Source organism: Heptranchias perlo, chromosome 19 (genome assembly GCF_035084215.1).
Source record: "Heptranchias perlo isolate sHepPer1 chromosome 19, sHepPer1.hap1, whole genome shotgun sequence".
Lineage (NCBI taxonomy): Eukaryota > Metazoa > Chordata > Chondrichthyes > Hexanchiformes > Hexanchidae > Heptranchias > Heptranchias perlo.
This window is the reverse complement of record NC_090343.1, coordinates 4,587,897-4,609,049: the sequence shown is the minus strand read 5'-3', so window position 1 is coordinate 4,609,049 and position 21,153 is coordinate 4,587,897. Positions and strand designations below refer to the sequence as shown.

At 45.2% G+C, this 21,153-nt stretch overlaps 1 protein-coding gene and 1 long non-coding RNA gene across 2 annotated transcripts in view; one reads left to right on the top strand and one right to left on the bottom strand.

Annotated features, from left to right (window-relative positions):
• LOC137335098 (uncharacterized) overlaps nucleotides 1-6,735 on the bottom strand; it is a 66,663-nt gene extending 59,928 nt beyond the window's left edge. Inside the window, exon 1 of the long non-coding RNA XR_010966328.1 lies at nucleotides 6,644-6,735. This is a non-coding gene — a long non-coding RNA (uncharacterized lncRNA). The remainder of the gene's footprint in view (nucleotides 1-6,643) is intronic.
• Nucleotides 6,469-20,254, top strand: timmdc1 (translocase of inner mitochondrial membrane domain containing 1). Its single transcript, XM_068000205.1, has 8 exons — nucleotides 6,469-6,553; nucleotides 8,742-9,017; nucleotides 10,890-11,055; nucleotides 14,006-14,094; nucleotides 15,548-15,615; nucleotides 16,996-17,074; nucleotides 18,640-18,750; nucleotides 19,096-20,254. The coding sequence occupies exons 2-8, from the start codon at nucleotides 8,761-8,763 to the stop codon at nucleotides 19,232-19,234; spliced, it is 909 nt and encodes a 302-aa protein (XP_067856306.1). The 5' UTR covers nucleotides 6,469-6,553; nucleotides 8,742-8,760; the 3' UTR covers nucleotides 19,235-20,254.
• The last annotated feature ends 899 nt before the right edge of the window (nucleotides 20,255-21,153 follow it).

The following is a 21,153-nucleotide window of genomic DNA, read 5'->3' as shown; positions in this document are numbered from 1 at the left end:
AAGTCCAGGGAACTACAGACCAATTAGCTTAACATCGCTGGTAGGAAAGATAATGGAATCCTTACTCAAAGATATAATAGAAAACATTTAGAAACTGAAAATATGATAAAGAAAGTCAGCACGGATTTCAGAAAGGGAAGGTCATGCTTGACCAACCTTCTTGAATTCTTTTAAGAAGTAACAGAAAGAGTAGAGAAGGTTAATGCAGTAGGTGTAATATATTTGGATTTTCAAAAGGCCTTCAATAAGGTACCGCACAGTAGACTTATGATTAAGGTCAGAGCATGTGGAGTCAGGGGACCCATAGCAGAATGGATAGCAAGCTGGCTACAAAACAGAAAGCAGAGAGTAGGGGTTAAGGGTAGTTAATCAGACTGGCGAAAGGTGGGAAGTGGTGTTTCACGGGGATCAGTGCTGGGACCACTGATGTTCACAATTTACATTAATGATTTGGATTGGGAATCAGAATTACAATTTCAAAATTTGCGGACGACACAAAATTGGGGGGTGCAGTTAATACAAAGGAAGAATGTGTCAAAATGCAAGAGGAGATTAATAAACTTGCAGAATGGGCGTGTAATTGGCAAATGAATTTCAGTATAGATAAGTGTGAGGTGGTGCATTTTCGTAGGAAGAATAAGGAGGCCACATACTGCTTGGATAATAAGAGTCCAAATGGGGTCGAGCAGCAGAGGGATCTAGGGTATAGATTCACAAATCGCTAAAAGTAGCAACGCAGGTTAATAAGGCCATAAAAAAGCCAAATTAAGCACTGGGAGGGATAGAATTGAAAAGCAGAGGAGTTATGTTAAACTTGTATAGAACCTTGGTTAGACCACACTTGGAGTATTGTGCACAGTTTTGGTCTGCATATTATAAAAAGGATATAGAGGCGCTGGAGAAGGTGCCAAAAAATTTTACTAGGATGATGCCAGAACTGAGAGGTTATGCCTATAAGGAAAGATGTGGAGATGCCGGTGATGGACTGGGGTGGACAAATGTAAGGAATCTTACAACACCAGGTTATAGTCCAACAGTTTTATTTTAAAATCACAAGCTTTTGGAGATTATCTCCTTCGTCACTCACCTGACGAAGGAGATAATCTCCAAAAGCTTGTGATTTTAAAATAAAACTGTTGGACTATAACCTGGTGTTGTAAGATTCCTATAAGGAAAGATTGAGCAGGCTGGGACTCTTTTCTCTAGAAAAGGTAATGAAAGGGTTTGATAGGGTAGACGTAGAGAAAATGTTTCCACTTGTGGGGGAGTCCAAAACTAGGGGTCATAAATATAAAATAGTCACTAATAAATCCAATAGTGAATTCAGGAAAAACTTCTTTACCCAAAGAGTGGTTAGAATATGGAACACACTATCACAAGGAGTAGATGAGGCGAATAGCATAGATGCATTTAAGGGGAAGCTAGATAAACACATGAGGGAGAAAGGAATAGAAGGATATGCTGATAGGGTGAGATGAAGTAGGGTGGGAGGAGATTCGTGTGGAGCATATACACCAGCATAAACCAGTCGGGCCGAATGGCCTGTTTCTGTGCTGTAGTTTTGATGTAACTGTCCATCGCGTCTCACAAGTGAATTACTCCCAAGCGCGGTGACCATTGCCTGATTTCATGTTTCTATATTTACAACAACTTGCATTTATATAGCGCCTTTAACGTAGTAAAACGTCTCAAGGCGCTTTAAGGACCTCCGAGTTCCTTCAAACATATTAAACAGTACAAAAACATCCCCTCCCTCTCCCACCAGAAAGGAGAAGAGTCGCCTTATGCGATATTTGGAAGTTGCTGGGTCCGAGATAGGCATGGATTGGGGAGCGAGTCCCACACAAGGCAGGAACAATCTAGTCAATGCATGTGAATAGAGTTCAGTGAACTTCGATACAGGTCCTATAAAACCACTAATCGGAATAAACATCACAAACTATTTTTCCACAAGTCGATTAAAATTAATTTTCCTCCAGATTGATGCACTTCTTATTTTGTATAGGATTACACCTTTCACACAGGTCTCTTGCGTTGCCATTACTGTGAACGGTGGCTGAATGCTGTCGCCCATGAGAAGAAAGTAGACCAACAGAAAGAAAGAACTTGCATTTATATAGCGCCTTTCAGGACCTCAGGACCTCAGGACATCCCAAAGCGCTTTACAGCCAATGAAGATCTTTTTTGAAGAGTTTTCACTGTTGTAATGTAGCCAATTTGCGCACAGCAACATCCCACAAACAGCAGTGTGATAATGACCAGATAATCTGTTTTAGTGGTGTTGGTTAATGGTTAAATGTTGGTCGAGACACCAAGGAGAACTCTCCTGCTCTTCTTCAAAATAGTGCCGTGAGATCTTTTACGTCCACCTGAGAGGGCAGATGGGGCATGGGTTTAACGTCTCATCCGAAAGACAGCACCTCCAACAGTGCAGCACTCCCCCAGTACTGCACTGAGAGTGTCAGCCTGGATTTTCTTTTACTCATTCATGGGACGTGGGCATCGCTGGCAAGGCCAGCATTTATTGCCCATCCCTAATTGCCGTTGAGAAGGTGGTGGTGAGCCACCTTCTTGAACCGCTGCAGTCCGCGTGGTGAAGGTTCTCCCACAGTGCTGTTAGGTAGGGAGTTCCAGAATTTTGACCCATCAAGGATGAAGGAACGGCGATATATTTCCAAGACAGGATGGTGTGTTAAGTTTCTGGATGTTGATGGTGGGGGATTTGGTGATGGTAATGTCATTGAATGTCAAGGGGAGGTGGTTAGACTTCCTCTTGTTGGAGATGGTCATTGTCTGGCGCAAATGTTACTTGCCACTTATCAGCCCAAGCCTGGATGTTGTCCAGGTCTTGCTGCATGCGGGCACGGACAGCTTCGTTTTTTGAGGGGTTACGAGTGGAACTGAACTCTGTGCAATCATCAGCGAACATCCCCATTTCTGACCTTATGATGGAGGGAAGGTCATTGATGAAGCAGCTGAAGATGGTTGGGCCTAGGACACTGCCCTTCTGTGCTCAAGTCTGGAGTGGGGCTTGAACCCACAACCTTCTGACTCAGAGGTGAGAGTGCTTCCCAGTGAGCCACGGCTGACAACTACAGGCCCTAATTCCAGCATCTCCATTCACATCTCAGCCTCCACATTCTATCCCTAAAGCTGGCCACAGGGACTGGAAACAGAATACTCATCTCTGGGAAAACATGGGCAGGCAATGGGAACCAGGGAGAAGGCTTGAGGTCAGGCATGGGAGCATTTAGAAATCTACCAGCGCCATAGACAGAAGGTCTCGGATCATTAATACTATTTAGATCCAGCAATGGCTCTGTTGGTAAAGCAGCATTTAAACGCAAAACTAGAAGGTCTTCATCCCTAGGCTGCACTGAGTTAGCTGTTCTCCACCAGAGTGGCAGTAGAGAAGGGAAGGTGATCCTGGGCTAGGGAAGGGACAATCTGCTAGGACTGCCACAGGCACGATGGGCCGAATGGCCTCCTTCTGTGCTGCATCATTCTATGATTCTGTAACTCTGGCTCACTAGCGAATCCTGCTGGATTTGGGTGAGGATAGGACCAGTTATGAGCCCCCCACAGTCAAATAGTACAAAGAATTGCTTGGAATCAGTTCTAGGTTCTTCATGCTCATAAAATCAGCACACTTGATTGTAATAAAGCCACTCTTCTCCATCCTCCATTTGCCCCATTCTTCTTCTCCTCCTCCCCTCCTTTCCAAATCCTCACTCCTCCCCCTGGCTCCTCTCAATCTTGCTCTACTCCCTCCCATTCCTTTCCCCCCTCACCCCTCTTGCCCACTTGGGTGAGACCGTGAAGGGGTATTGATACCATGGAATCTACCTCAGCAAGGGTGACTATCTTTAGGAGGTGAAGGAGGAGGAGGAGGGGAGGGGAAATTGGAAGAGTGAAACACTATGGGGTAAATTTTATGAGCCCAGGATGTATCCAACAGCTTTTTTCAGATAACATTTGTATTGAGTGTTTTTTTTAAACACAGATACATTATATACATATATACAGACATACATACATTATATATATATGTGTGTGCATGTGAAAGAGAGGAAACAGATCAATTTCAAACATGACAGACTATTGACTACAAGGTTGTGGCTTTTTCTCCTCTGCCACTTTCACTCTTCTACCCCTCCTGCGCCATCTCATTGTCTCCCCTTCCCACCTTTCCCTTCCTGCCCCTCATTCCCCTCCTGTTTCCCCCTCAACATTTCTCCCTCTCACCTCTTGTCCCCTCTTTCCTGTCCCTTCACTCACTCCTGTCCCTCTCCTAATTGTTTCCCACTCACCTTTCCCCTCCTGTTCGCCCCTCTCCTACCCCCTCACTCCCCTCCTATTCCCCTTTCAATGCTTCTCACTTACATCTTTCCCAACCGTCCCTCACTCCCCTCCTGTTTTCCTCTCAATGTTTCTGACTCAAAAACCCTAAAAAAAACCCTGAGTATGGGAAAACTTTGGCCATTGACTATAATCCTAAAATGGAAGGATAGGTGAGAGGTCACCAGACGAAATCAACAACACACACACCGTGGAACTTCGGAGAATGAATGCTTCAGACATGTCTCCGTTTTAATGCAAAAACCGACAGCAGGTGGTCGAAACTCAGCACAAATTCGAAAGAGGCAACTGCTCCAGACCTGGTGGGGCCATGCTTTTGTTTTAATGCAAAACCAATCAACACCTAGGACGTTGGATACAAAAGGAAGCCTGTATACCAGGTGATAGCAAATGGGAATTAACAATGACCCATCGGGAGAAGCAATGGCAACATGATGAGGGACCATCAAAAAGCCATCAAAGATTCTTAAGGACTTTGTAAGAACTGTTTAAACAGACATGAAGTGTTTTGTTTAAAGTGACGAAGACCATTTGTAAGAGAGACATCCACAAGGGGAAACTTGAAACTGCTCTCTCTCTCTCTCTCTCTGGCTTGCTGGCTCTGGTGGGCTGCTTGTCTTGGTTCTGCCTGTGTCTGGAAAGAAGAGCAGTTTCCAGCAAACAACAAGGCAAGGGGTTCGACAGGGAAGGTCAGCAGCTCTAGAAGCAGGCCGACACACAAGAAGAAACCAGAGCAACAGCCCCAGTGACCGTCAGACACCTCGCGGCAACAAGGGCCTTACGAAACAACCAACCGAATATTACCACCAACCAACCGGGTAATATTGAGCCACCGCGACCAAAGAAAACCAACTCAGGAGAAAACCGAAGATCCGCAAAGTTTCCACTCTACAATCTATTTCTGACTTACCTCTGGGTGAATTATTGTCAAGGTTTCGTTTGGTGAGCATTATCCCTGGTCCTTTAGAGTCCAACCTAGCTAGTACAGTGGGATTGGGAGGGGTGAGGTATCCTTCTACTGTATTTTCCCTCGCGTGTACTGTAGTGTTCCCCATTTTATTAGAGTGTTCAGATTGTTGTGTTGTATTTCCTCTCTTGAATAAAGGTCAAAGTTTCTTGCACCAAAACCAGTTGTCTGCTGCACTTTGTCACAACCCCCAAATAAGTCCAAGGTCTAGAACCCAGGGAGTGGGAGCGATTCGGACCGCTCAAAAGTCAGACGTGAAGCTGACACACACCACCACCCCCTACACTCACTCCCCTCCTGTTTTCCTCTCAATGTTTCTGACTCTCATCTCTTATCCCTTCATTCTCTCTGTCCGCCTGTTCCCCTTACAATGTTTCCCCCCTCCCCACCTGTTTCCCCGTCGCTCCCCGCCTGTTGCCCCCTCGCTCCCCGCCTGTTGCCCCCTCGCTCCCCGCCTGTTGCCCCCTCGCTCCCCCCCATTACCCCCTCGCTCCCCGCCTGTTGCCCCCTCGCTCCCCCCCGTTTCCCCCTCGCTCCCCCCGTTACCCCCTCGCTCCCCCCTGTTACCCCCTCGCTCCCTACCTGTTGCCCCCTCGCTCCCCGTTTCCCCCTCGCTCCCCGCCTGTTGCCCCCTCGCTCCCCCCTCGCTCCCCACCTGTTACCCCCTCGCTCCCCACCTGTTGCCCCCTCGCTCCCCCCGTTACCCCCTCGCTCCCCCCGTTACCCCCTCGCTCCCCCCGTTACCCCCTCGCTCCCCGCCTGTTGCCCCCTCGCTCCCCCTGTTACCCCCTTGCTCCCCGCCTGTTGCCCCCTCGCTCCCCGCCTGTTACCCCCTCGCTCCCCCCTGTTACCCCCTCGCTCCCCCCGTTACCCCCTCGCTCCCCGCCTGTTGCCCCCTCGCTCCCCCCGTTACCCCCTTGCTCCCCGCCTGTTGCCCCCTCGCTCCCCGCCTGTTACCCCCTCGCTCCCCCCTGTTACCCCCTCTTATTCCCTGTCACTCCCCCCTCCCTATCCCTCCCTCTCACGTGCCCCGCCCCCCCCCCCCCCTTATCCATCCAATCAGCGACAAGCCGCTCAGGAGGCGCGGCTGAAAAGGCATGTGCAAATACCGGCAGCAGTGCGCATGCGCCGCGCACCGTCCCGCCAGGAAAGACTACAGTTCCCATGATGCCACATTCCGCCGCGCTTGCGCAGTGCCTCCGTCAGTCCGCGGGCCTTCCTCCTGAGGTAAGTCGGTGTCGGTCCCTGGACCCGGTGAGAGGGCGACGGTGGCGCCGTCTCGTCTGCTCTCCAACACCTCCCGCCCCCTCTTCCTACCTCAACCGGGTCTGAGGTGATTGCCGGTCGGGTGTGGAACGCTGGAGCCCCGGACCCACCGGCGAGCGCTGAGCTGACAATGTCACCGGTGTCAGAGGCCCGAGGGGAGAGAGAGGGGAGGGGGGAGAGGAGAGAGGGAGGGCACCGCCTGTACCTCGGGGATTGGCCTGGAGTCTCCCGGAATTAAAGATTAGTCTCCAGGACACTGCTGCCGGCAAACACCCCGGGAGAAAAAAAATCATAGGGATATTCAAACAGATTGTGGCTTGTTATTACCCAGTTACCACTTTTTACCTCTGCGGATGAGGGCACCCACTTTTTGGCAGCATCTTATTGAAGGTATACCAATGATGTGGAGATGCCGGTGATGGACTGGGGTTGACAATTGTAAACAATTTTACAACACCAAGTTATAGTCCAGCAATTTTATTTTAAATTCACAAGCTTTCGGAGACTTCCTCCTTCCTCAGGTAAATGTTCAGGAGCTCCTTGAAGCCTACGCATTTATACATATAGAACAATACATGGCAGTCTGTAAACACCATGTATTGTTCTATATGTATAAATGCGTAGGCTTCAAGGAGCTCCTGAACATTTACCTGAGGAAGGAGGAAGTCTCCGAAAGCTTGTGAATTTAAAATAAAATTGCTGGACTATAACTTGGTGTTGTAAAATTGTTTACAAAGGTATACCAAGTGTACCTACTTTTTATTTTTGGAGGCGAAGGTATGACTGAGGATTAAATGATGTGCAACATACCTTCCATATGTGGTTATCATGTTTAATTTCCTATGTTCATACCTGATGCCCATTATCATATATGCGCTACAACAGATCATGGCGCACGATAGCAAATTATACAAGGGCGAGGCGATAAGGACAAACATCTTCTAATGGCATTGTACGGCACTGTGTGAAGAACTATTTTTGATTTTGATTTTGAACTTAATATTAGCAGACTAATGTGTTCATGTGATATTCCCTTGTCTGCTATTTTAACAGGTGTTAGTCTGCAAAGGGGTTAATGTCTGTTTAAAGTAGCAGAAAGAGGAATATCATTAATATCATGAACTCTAATTTATAGGCTGCACTTTTTGAATTTATCTCTTTTTACCTTTGCATGGCTGCTGTGTTCTGTCCCACAGCAACTGTCTCCAGTGACAGGCTGGAGCAGATTTTTACATAACTGACATACTGGTGTGTGATTGCTACACAGAAAGAGAGATGATTGTAATGGTTTCTTGCCTGTTAAAAGATCTGAATGCTACATGTGACTGATCAATCATAGAACACCTATATCTGGAATACTGAAGTAGTGGACTACTCTTGTAAATTTATTTGTCAATGCTGTGCTTTTTTTGTTACCCTCCTAAGTTGTCTAAATCCAAGGTTTAAATGTTTTCCTTTTGCCAATTTGACATGGATTTAGAGGCTGGATGATGAGCAATATATATAGTCCTTCTTATTTTCCCCCTCCCTACTTTTGGTCCCACAACAACACGCATGGACTGAGACCCCCCCCCAAGCAGGTGATCAACTCCCTAACTGTTACTGCTGTTGCTCTTGTCAATTTATTGGAAGTGGTCAAAAGTGTTCTAGAGTGACTTGACTGCTTATTTCACCCCAACCCCCCCCCATCTCGGCCCCATTCAGGAAAAGAGGTGATTATAGCAGAGAATGGCAGCTCATCCTGATATTGCGGGGCTCCAATTGAAATCTCTGAGGATGAGGAACTGCAACAGTGTATTAGCAACCTTACAGTCTATGGTGCAGTGTATTGGAGCACCCCTGCTCTTCTGGGGCAGGCCTATGCAGCAGATCATTCCGAAGAGTGTTTACATTTGTGATCATTGCTTCTGATATCTCCCAATCTATTTTTGTAGTTATTATCTCCCCACCATGTACCAATCGTCGATTGAAGGATGAGTGGGTGACCTGCTCCTGTAATTTTATCCAGCGTCCCCTCTAAAGAAGGTAGGGGTGGTGTCACCTGTGGAACTTAGTTGTGGGGTGGTGTGTGGGAGTGAAGGGGGGTGGCGGTGGTTATTAATAGGTTGTTCTGTAATAACATTTTGCTAATTCCTGTATTGATTTCCAGTGAGCCATTGCACACTGGGATGAAAGGTGAAGAAAGAGGAACGGGAAGGACTAATAATGTATCATACCTCAAACTTGCACCTATGTTATGGAATTGTCAGGTGACGAGCATTCCACCGATCTATCAGAACTGCTATTTCAGAAAAATGTTTCACTTTCCTCGAGTATTTGCAGCAGAAGACGAGGGAATTCAGGCTGAGAAGCTGCCTAAATATATCGGCAATCCCCAGATCCCAGAAACAGGCTGGGACAGAATCCGGGAGCTATTTGATCGAGAGTGAGTATGAATTCAACCTGTGTGATTTAAAAATGTTTTTAAAAATTCTCCTTGCAAAGAAATGTGGCAAGGAGGTGAGAATTGTAGAAGAGAGAGAGAGAGAGAGAGCAAGGCACTGGGTGGTGAGAGTGGCACAAGGATAGTATGAAAATAGGCGGGGAGTCTCAACCTTTTTTGGGCATTGCACAAAATGTTCCCTCATTTGACATTCTCTCTTCCAGTGTAGTCCTTGAGGTTTTATGCCCTTGTGCATTGTCCTGCATAAGTATTGCTTGCCTCGTGCTGTTCACAGTGCCAGTCGGATTGGATTTTCTGTGCCTTGTATGGTGCAGTTGCCATTTCCTTACGCGTCCTCTTGGTCTGTGGTCTTTAATTTCTCCCAGTACGAGTGTCCTGCCACGTGCTCTCATTCCACTCTGGCTCGTGTCCACAGTGTTGCAGTTCTTTTTTTTAAGTTATTGTTATCCTTCCAATCGCCCATTCTTTACTGCTGTTTCGGTCCTTGAGCCTCTGAGGGTTTTTCCATATCCCCACACCTCAAAGCCTCGTACTATTTTTGTGCCCTTTTTCATTGCCTGTTCTCTGCATCTGTAGATTGCCTCTGGCCGTATTGTACAGCAGTCTTTGTTCTGGAAAATACGCCTTTGAACAAGATTGCAAGGATAATGTTTCAACCACCTCCCCTTGACATTCAACGGCATTACCATCGCCGAATCCCCCACCATCAACATCCTGGGGGTCACCATTGACCAGAAACTAAACTGGACCAGCCACATAAATACTGTGGCTACAAGAGCAGGTCAGAGGCTGGGTATTCTGCGGCGAATGACTCACCACCTGACTCCCCAAAGCCTTTCCACCATCTACAAGGCACAAGTCAGGAGTGTGATGGAATACTTTCCACTTGCCTGGATGAGTGCAGCTCCAACAACACTCAAGAAGCTTGATGCCATCCAGGACAAAGCAGCCCACTTGATTGGCACCCCGTCCACCACCCTAAACATTCACTCCCTCCACCACCGGCGCACAGTGGCTGCAGTGAGCACCATCTACAGGATGCACTGCAGCAACTCGCCAAGGCTTTTTCGACAGCACTTCCCAAACCCGCAACCTCTACCACCTAGAAGGACAAGGGCAGCAGGCACATGGGAACAATACCACCTGCACGTTCCCCTCCAAGTCACACACCATCCTGACTTTGAAATATATTGCCATTCCTTCGTCATCGCTGGGTCAAAATCCTGGAACTCCCTACCTAACAGCACTGTGGGAGAACCTTCACCACACGGACTGCAGCGGTTCAAGAAGGCAGCAGTTAGGGATGGGCAATAAATGCTGGCCTTGCCAGCAATGCCCACATCCCATGAATGAATTTTTTAAAAACTGCCCTTCTCACTCCGATCTAGTTCTTGTTTTGAATGGTTGTACAGAGATCACAGGATGGCTGGAGTGGGGAATGAGAAAGTGCCACGTTGGTGCATTAGGGATGTTTTTCTAAAGTACATTGTCTGGACAGTTTAGAGGGAGTTTTATTTGGTATCTAATCATGCTATACCTGGCCTAGTGCTTGATGTTGTGATTGAGTGCCTGAATCATAGAATGATACAGCAGAGAAGAAGGCCCCTCATGCCTGTGCCGGCTCTTTGAAAGAGCTATCCAATTAGTCCCACTCCTCTGCTCTTTCCCCATAGCCCTGCAAATATTCCCCTGAAATATAAAGTGTTTCATTCCCCAACAATAATGTCCTTCACTTTGATGAGCATAAAGTTCACAACAAATAGTTTCTTTTTTAAAATAGAAATGCAGTTGACAGAACAATGGGTAGATGTTTTGAAATAACTACATAATTGAATATGTGTACTCTGCACATAGTGAGACGAAGAAGTATCCCGAGGAAATAATCAACATCTGGAAGAGTGCCCTTGTTGCCGCATGTGTTGGGATGGTGTACGGTGGCATTCCCGCTGCCCGACATGCTAAAATTCGCTACATTGAGCAGAGCCAAGCTGAGGTGTACAGAAATCGCTTGGAGGCTGTGGTGAGTTCGTTGGGTTTGAAACTTCACAGTGGTGTATGAACTCGGGAAGTGACTTTTTTGGTGTATGAACTCGGGAAGTGACTTTTTTTTTAAGAGTGTTGTCCTGGTGAGGAGAGGAGGCATAGTGATAACAGCAGAAAATAGCTTCAATGCACCTTACTTGAGTCTTACTTTCTGCTATGCTATTAGGTGGAGATCAGGCACAGAGTAAATGGAAGTAGAGAAATCAGTCAGTCACAGGCTGCACTCCTGCATTACGAGCAGTCAACTTAGTGGAATTGCACAGGCTTGGGAAGAAGATGCAGGCTTGCTCCTCTCAGTTGAGGAATAGTGAATGGCAGGGAAACATACATGAGGTCCATTAGGCCTGTGGCGGCTCGCTGAAAAACCTGTCTGCTTAGTCCCTTCCTTGCCCTTTTCCCATATCCTTTCTCCGCCCCCCCCCCCCCACCCCGCCCCAAATATTTATCTATTTCCCATTTATAGGTATTATGGATTCTGTATCTACCACTGTAATGGATAGGACATTCCATGTCCTAAGAACCCTTTTTTTTTTGTAAAAAAAAGAATTCTCCTAAAACCCCTCTGTTTAAAATCTACCCTGCACCATTATTACATAATAAAATCAGTGTGTTACAATGTAGAAACAGAGCATTCAGCCTGCAAATTTGCACTTGTGTTTTTTTCCACTCTCCTGCCCACTGACATATACCCATTAATATTCCTCTTTCTTACGCAATCAGTTCCCTTTCAATAGAATTGATGTACCTTGCCTCAGTAATGGACAATTTCACATTGTAATCGTCCTCTGTAATTACATTTTTTTCTAACCTCGCCTTTAATTTTTTTTTGTGATTATTGTGCTGCACACACACAGTGGATGTAGTTACCACCTGGCAGAGCAGCGGAAACTATCATGTACGTACAAATGCTGTTGGAAGGCATTTAACCAGGTGGAGTGGGAATTCCTGTTCATTGTACTTGTGCATATTGTGTAATGTTCAGGAAATGGATTAAATCCTATCCTTGAACGCCTCATCCACTGTGCACCAATGGTCTCCATTCCCTACCATTCCCCCTCCAATGAAGGCACTAGGCAAGAATGCCCCTTATCTCTTTTCCTCTTTGCCTTAGTGAAATAACCCTTGGCAGGAAGCACAGTGCAAATGTAGTCATTCGAGGAGTTGGAGCTGATGGGGCCCTGAGCAGAAAATATCAGATTAGATCCTACTCTAGGGGGGAAAAAAAATCACCACATCATTCCTCAACAACAATCAAGGAGTCAGGCCAACTCTCGGGATGCAGGCTTAACTACTCCCAACGGAGGGAATTTTTCTCACTAAGGATGTCCCCACACATGAGTGAGTTCAACCCTTTTGTGGGGCACACTTGGGCTTCAAATTCATAGGGGGATTTGTAACCCCAAACTCATTGACCTGTACAGAAGAAATTTCTCCCCCCAAACACCCTCTGCCCAGCCTGGCAAGCATACAAGCAGATGGAACAACCTGCCTGTTTCGCTCCTGGGGAGGGCAAGCACCTTAAAGATGAATGTATTCCCATCTCCATCCTATATTCATTGTCCCTAACACAGAAACCCAGTTGCATTTTTAAAGCCTTTTCTCCCTGCACTCTCACCTTTTAAGATCTTAGTATCTGCTCTTCCACTCGGTTGAGCCTTGTCATTTAAGGTACACTTCCTTTCATTGTTTTTCCCCCAAAATTTACGATTCCACATTGATCTGCATCTGCTACCTATCTGACCAGTCTGCTAACCTGCCAGATGTCCTATATTCTTCCACACAGTTTACCATGTCCCATAATTTGGTATCACCAGCAATTTTTGATATCCATCCTTTTTTGCCTGCAATCAAATCATTTATATAAATGAAAAACAAAAGGGGTCGCAGCACAGGTCACTATGGCACACCACTACTTGCATCTCCCCAATCCAAAAAAAAAACATCAACTTTCTCTGCTTTCTTTCCCCTAACTCTCTCTCCCTATCTACGGTTATATCCCCTTTAAATACATTGATGCAGTCACTACTGGTAGATTACAAACCTGGCACGGAGATCCATTTATGAAAATTATGGAATGTGTGTGTATATATATATATATATTGCTCAAATACACCACTGAAAGCTGCTATTTCAGGCTTGTTGGGATCATGAGAATATCATGGGTTCAATACTGCTGACTTACAGAGCAGTAATAATGTACAGAATAATCTTAGACTGAGATTCTGTAATTTTCACTCAATTCAAGGAGCAACATAATTATTGTTTAATCTCGAAGTTTTCCATGTGGTTATTTATTTCCCACAGTTTGGGAGAGCCCACAGCAGCTTGAATCAGACCTAGTCTGTTGGAAGGAGTGTATTGGCTGAAAGGCCTTTTCCCTTGTGATTTGTGTCCTTCCCATCGCTGGGTTCTACCAGCGCGGGCACTGTGATTGCTTTTCATCGAGCCACTCATGGTAAACCTGGCATCCAGCAATCTTCATGAGTGTGAGGGGAATGCAGCTGTTTTGTAATGCCACACTAAATAACAGGATGCAAAGATTTTCCTTTGATTAAGATCGATTTGCAAAAGAATAACTGTTAGTCACACTTGCCGTCATGCTAGTCCTATCTGTGGCATTGGTCCCAATACGGCCCTGGGTTTCAGAAAGACACCAGATAGAATTGACATTACCACTGGGCAAAGTAGCTACAGCAAGTGGTCTCATGTAGTGTGTAGCAAACAAATTTAGAATACAGTCCCTCTATGGGAACGTGTGTGTGTTGTGTGTGTGTTGTGTGTTGTGTGTTGTGTGTTGTGTGTTGTGTGTTGTGTGTTGTGTGTGTGTTGTGTGTGTGTGTTGTGTGTGTCAGTGACCGGTGTGTGTAACCTATGTGACTGAGCACCTTCTCTGATCCCTGCATCAGTGCTGTTTTTCCATCTAATAGAGGTCGGCACAAAACGCAGCAGTCCGTGGCTTTGTCCGTTATGGCTGGCGGTGGAGCTGGAGAGTGACTGCATTTGTGGTGATCTTTAAGTAAGTGAAATATTAAGAAAATATTAGTGTTTAATCTATATGCAGGTACAGTGCGGGCAGTCTTTGGTGGGTTAGAACTGCTTTTGTGTTTCTTATCTGCAAACAAAGCATGGCTAATAAGGAAAGTAAAGGACTTGCATTTATATCGCGCCTTTCACGACCTCAGGACGTTCCAAAGCTCTTTACTTTTGTGAAGTACTTTTTTTGAAGTGTAGTCACTGTTGTAATATAGAAAACATGGCAGACAATTTGCACACAGCAAGATCCCACAAACAGCAATGATATATGTGACCAGATAATCTGCTTTTTCTTAGTGTTGTTGGTTGAGGGATAAATATTGGCCAGGACACCAGGGAGAATGCCCCTCTTCTTCTTTGAGTAGTGCCATTTTATATCTACCTGAGATGGCAGACAGGGCCTTGGTGTAACGTCTCATCTGAAAGACGGCACCTCCGACAGTGCAGTACTCCCTCACCACTGCACTGAAGTGTCAGCCTTGATTATGTGCTCAAGTCTTTGAAGTGGGGCTTGAACCCACGACCTCTGACTCAGACAAGAATGCTACTATTGAGCTAATACTGAGCCCAGGCTGAGACTTAATGTTACTATATATGTGTAGAAAAGAGCAATTGCAGTGTCCTCGCTTGGCTGTAATATTCAATGTGAAAATGTGTTTTAAACAGAAGAAACAATTGGGGCCGCACTTTCTGTTAAGTGTGCTTTGCCCCACATTGCCTCACTTCCTAATGTCTCTGTCTCTCAAGGATTAGAGGAAGTAGATAGGAGAGGAGGCTCGTGAGGAGCATAAACACTGGACAGATGGCCTGTTTCTGTGCTGTACATTCTATGTCATTCATTCATTCATTCATTTCTCTCTCTCTCTCTCTCTCTCTCTCTCTGCCTCCGTCTAACAGCCTTCCAGGAAATATCTTCATTTGTAGGGAGGTGTCATTGCTGGTCTTTGCATTCCACCTCAACTGCTTCCAATGATGTGGATGCTACTGGCAGATCAGGTGGGGTCCATTGACTTTAATGCAAAACAGCACTTTGGACTGGTCTCTGGACCAGTCGAGGGAAAAATAGCTACTGATTGCGGAAAATGCAGTGGTAGCCAGTAGTTTTTTTGAGTCAGGTGATTCCAGGCCAGTCCGAAGTGCTAATTCTTATAGAGTTAATGGTGCAGCTCCAAAATGCACGTGGTCGTCTCACGTAACCTGTGTCATCAGAGTGGATGAGTGTGGGGATCTGAGAACTAAATTGTTGGTTTCCATACAACTAACAGTAACCTGGAAAGTCAACAAGGCCTAGATAGTATTAGTGCTTCCGTAGTACAGTTATTACAGTTAGTACAGTATGTGATTGGAGCAGCCCTTTGCTTTCTAGCTCTTGATAGGGTGCGTAGATGTTGTGATTATTTATTATTTATTCTTAATTCACTTGTTTTTCCAAACAGTACAGTTAGCACAGGTCTGTCTGTGTATCGTGATCAGAATCTCCTGAGATACTACTCTGCAGCTGGAGGTGAGATCCTGCTTATAAGTTGTGTTATTGGAACCGCATATATATTTTTCTTGCTCTCTTGATCTATCAGTTTTTTTCCCACTCCCTGAAGCTACGGTTCAAGTGGCAATTCTTCATGTGTGAGGTTAGACAGTGAATGTTAACTGAGTATTCAATCGTGGGAGTATCACAGCCAAACCTGATCTGCTCCTCCTCAGATACCCACATATGTGCACCTTCCAAAAGGGACCAGGAACAGGAATCTTGGCTAAATTGTTTTGTTTTTTTAAAATCCTCGGGGTGTGGAGGCCAGTTGTAGCACACTTTTCTATCCCCGTACCACTGGCACTGATCAGCTCGCTCACTGTACAGATTGGGAATTGAACCTAGAACCTCTTGGTCTATGTGGCTCAGCTGTACGCTGTCTTAAGAACATAAGAAATAGGAACAGGAGTAGGCCATATGGCCCCTCGAGCCTGCTCCACCATTCAATAAGATCATGGCTGATCTTCGACCTCACGCCACTTTCCTGACCGATCCCCATATCCCTTGATTCCCGTAGAGTCCAAAAATCTATCGATCTCAGCCTTGAATGTACTCAATGACTCGGCATCCACAGCCCTTTGGGTTAGAGAATTCCAAAGAATCACAACCCTCTGAGTGAAGAAATTCCTCATCTCAGTCCTAAATCCTTATCCTGAGACTATGCCCCCTGGTTCTAGACTCTCCAGCCAGGGGAAATAACCTCTCAGCATCTACCCTGTCAAGCCCCCTCAGAATCTTATGTTTCAATGAGATCACCTCTCATTCTTCTAAACTCGATGTGGAGATGCCAGTGATGGACTGGGGTGGACAAATGTAAGGAATCTTGCAACACCAGGTTATAGTCCAACAGTTTTATTTGAAAATCACAAGCTTTCGGAGCTTACCTCCTTCGTCAGGTGAGTCTGTTGGACTATATAACCTGGTGTTGTAAAATTCTTCTAAACTCCAGAGAATATAGGCCCATTCTACTCAATCTCTCCTCGTAGGAGAACCTTCTCATCCCAGGAATCAATCTAGTGAACCTTTGTTGCACCCCCTCTAGGGCAAGCATATCCTTCCTTAGTTAAGGAGACCAAAACTGTGCGCAGTACTCCAGGCACAGTTATAAATTCATCCACCAGGGAGTCCACTCGAAATGCCCTGTTTGGTGTTGAGACCTGGGTTCTTGCACAGTGAGAGGAAAGAGACAGCAGATAGTGTTAGTGGATCCAGCAGGCAGAGCAGAACAAACACAGTCATGAAAACCAGTGTTTGTTCACCTAAAATCACAGATTTAAGTTATATTTTATCTATTGAATCTATCTGCATGCTGCTTTTGTCACAGTGAGCTAATGTGAAAGATTCTTGCATTTTTAGCGATCACAGGAGGAATATTCCGGATGAATCTTGGACTAGGTGGATTCATAGCAGGCACAATCATTGGTGCAGTAATGGGGTGAGTTCATAAATGTTTCATCGAGGTGAATGGAGGTTAATTACTATGTAATGTCATGTTATATTTATGTGTTATTTAAAAGATACATAACATACATAGGCCCTCATTGTAAGCCTCGTGTTTAGGAACAGGAGTAGGCCATTCAGCCCCTCGAGCCTGTTCCGCCATTCAGTTAGATCATTTGATCTGATCTGTACCTCAACTCCATTTGCCCGCCTTTGATCAATATCTCTTAATATCCTTAACTAATAAAAATCTGTCAATCTCAGTCTTGAAAATTTCAATTGACCTAGTATCCACAGCCTTTTGCATGGAGAAAGTTCCAGATTTCCACTACCTTTTGTGTGAAAAAGTGCTTCCTGATTTCACTCCTGAACGGCCTAATTTTAAGATTCTGTCCTCTTGAAGAAAAAGGCATAATTTAGGTTTCAATAAACATTTTTAAAAATTGTTTGCTGAAGGGGCTTTTACATGGGTGTCAGCTGGGGCTCAGTGGGTAGCACTCTCGCCTCTGAGTCAGAAGGTTGTGGGTTCAAGTCCTACTCCAGAGACTTGAGCACAAAATCTAGGCTGACATTCAAGCGCAGTTCTGAGGGAATGCTGAACTGTCAGAGGTGCCGCCTTTCGGATGAGACGTTAAACATGAGACACCAGTTCCCTGTCTGCCCTTTCAGGTGGACGTAAAAGATCCCATGGCAGTATTTCGAAGAAGAGTAGGAAAGTTCTCCCGGTGTCCTGGCCAATATTTATACCTCAACCAACATCACTTAAACAGATTATCTGGTCGTGTGTCTCATTCCTGTTTGTGGGACTGCGCTGTGCGCAAATTGGCTGCCGTGTTTCCTACATTACAACAGCGGCTACACTTCAAAAGTACTTCATAGGTTATGAAGCTCTTTGGGTCGTTAAAGGTGTTCTATGAACGCAAGTCTTTTCTTCTAATATACAAACTGCAAACGCCAGCAAACAGGTGGTTTGCTGTCGAGTGCAGTTTTGTTGACTTGCCTTGTTCTGGAAGCAGTGAGACCCGCTGGGTAGAGGTGTAGGCTGGTGAGCTTGGCACTGTGAGTGGTACGGCACTGCACTCCTGAAGTTAACACCGAAATATAAAAACGACTCCTGCCTTCCAGACTGGACTCTGTATTAATGAGCAATATCAGCATCTACATAGTAAGTGGTTGAAGGCACTAGCCTGAGGGGCTTTTTCTTGTTTGCCTATTTTGACTACAAATCTTGTTCCCTTCCATTTGTCTCTGACCATTCTCCTCCCCCATTGTCTGGGACTACTGTCACTGTACAGATATCTCCCTAAGAGAAGGATTTGGAGGCTGCTGAGAGTAGAGGTCTGCTTTTGCCAAATGCGTGATTCATCCTTTTCTTTTCCCCCCCAAAGAGCTTGAAGATCAAGCCGCCCAAGGACAAGAGAAAGCCATCAAGCCATGACAGATTTAAAGACTACTTTTAGAGCAAGCATGCACTGTAGATTGTTAATGATTTGGACTGTGGGCTGTGAGTAACTTGTGCTGACAGCTGTATATGAATCTGACTGTTGGTTTGTCTTTCAGGGTTCCAGCTGGGGCGCTGATCCTGGCAATGCAGAAAGCTGGCGGAGAGACTGTCCGGGAACGGAATCGTAGGGAACGACGAGAGCTTTATGAACTTAAATTGGAAGAATGGTATGGAGCTGTAACTTTGTGATCACAGAAATTAGAATAGGAGGAGAAATTTTTGAAATGTATCTTACAAAATATGTATTTTTGAAAATGTATTTCCCCTCTCCCCATATAGGCATATAGTATTTTAGGCTTTTGAGTAAAAAGGTCCCACCTGAATCATTAACCTCTTTTTCAAGTGCTCACCAGACTGGTATGCGTTTCCAGCATTTTAGTTTTTATTATACATTTCAAACCCACACAAATCATACACTGTTCGCTTGTAAATCTGTTTTTCACCAGTTTCTTAACGGCATTAAGTTTGTTTTTTCTGTGCGTTCTGACGTTTGTTCTGTATCTTCTCTCCAGGAGAGCCAGACTCCAGGTGACAGAAGGTCTAGTTCATGAAATTGTCGGAGAAGATTCAATGGAAAATGATTTGGAGAAATTAGAAGAGCTATTGAATCAGCCCAGAAACTCAGGGTCGTCGGATGAAGAGAAAATCTGACTGAATTGGAGAATTGAGAAGAAAGGGAGTTTGTATCAGATTGAACCAAATTTCTTGAGAAAATATCGAATGCGTCTGAGCCAGTTATATAATTAGCATCCTGTTACTGGAGGACAGTGCAGCCAAAGTAAAGGGACTATGATAGCGGGAATTTCTGTCTTGTAATTTCAGACATAATTGTGAATATATGGGTTCATTTGCATATGAGATGTGCAGTGGAATCTTTGTTTGCAATAATCTCTACCACCGTGACATTTTGAAGGTATTATCTTTGTAAATAGTGAATCTCTCTATGAAGATCACACCTTAGTTGCCTCTAATCTGTCTCTACTCTGCTCAGTTGCCATGTAGCCTCGCTGGCCCGGAAAATGGACAGGAAGCTGTACCCTGTTCAGTACTCATTCGCAACTGGTTGCTCGGTGGATGACAGTAGCTGAGAGTGACTGTCCTTTCCCTTCCACGAGGAAGCAGCAGGCCGTCTCTCAGGGCCTCACCGCGGCAGCATGGCTAAGATTGGAATCTCACCTGGTGATTCTCTGTAACCCAGTGCACTGAAACTCCCATGTACCGCCCAGCTGCTTATCCCATATTTCGTTATCTACTTGAGTTTAGTTTTCTTTGCGATATTTTTATTGCGCTGGTTAAAGTCTTGACATGAATTCTTGCCTGCGCCATTTTAACGCAATCATTACGGGTTAAAAATAGCTAGAGAGGAATTTGTGCAAACACATTAAACCAGTGTGCTGAAATAGCATGCAGCATAAATGAAAACCACAGGCATTTAGGCTGGGTCACAAAAGCATGTATTTTTAAAAATGGTGTTGAAAACACACTCTGATCTTATCACAAAATGCTATAATTATACTGGAAAAGAGTGTATCTATATAAATTGAAATGATAAAATGTGGTTTCTTGAAACCAGATCAATGAAAGGTAAATTCTGCTTACTGTACTGAATGAGTTCTGTCAAAAGACGATGTGGTTTGTGATCACAATAAAGATGTGAGAATTTGTACCATATTGAAGCAAACAAAGTTCTACAAACCAGATTAGAAAATGGTTTTCATAAAATCACAGAATGATGCAGCACAGAAGGAGGCCATTTGGCCCATCGTGCCTGTGCTAGCTCTTTGAAAGAGCCATCCAATTAGTCCCACTCCCCTGCTCTTTCATAGAATCATAGAATCATAGAAGTTACAACATGGAAACAGGCCCTTCGGCCCAACATGTCCATGTCGCCCAGTTTATACCACTAAGCTAGTCCCAATTGCCTGCACTTGGCCCATATCCCTCGATACCCATCTTCCCCATGTAACTGTCCAAATGCTTTTTAAAAGACAAAATTGTACCCGCCTCTACTACTGCCTCTGGCAGCTCGTTCCAGACACTCACCACCCTTTGAGTGAAAAAATTGCCCCTCTGGATCCTTTTGTATCTCTCCCCTCTCACCTTAAATCTGTGCCCCCTCGTTATAGACTCCCCTACCTTTGGGAAAAGATTTTGGCTATCGACCTTATCTATACCCCTCATTATTTTATAGACTTCTATAAGATCACCCCTTAACCTCCTACTCTCCAGGGAATAAAGTCCCAGTCTGTCTAACCTCTCCCTGTAAGTCAAACCATCAAGTCCCGGTAGCATCCTAGTAAATCTTTTCTGCACTCTTTCTAGTTTAATAATATCCTTTCTATAATAGGGTGACCAGAACTGTACACAGTACTCCAAGTGTGGCCTCACCAATGCCCTGTACAACTTCAACAAGACATCCCAACTCCTGCATTCAATGTTCTGACCAATGAAACCAAGCATGCTGAATGCCTTCTTCACCACCCTATCCACCTGTGACTCCACTTTCAAGGAGCTATGAATCTGTACTCCTAGATCTCTTTGTTCTATAACTCTCCCCAACGCCCTACCAT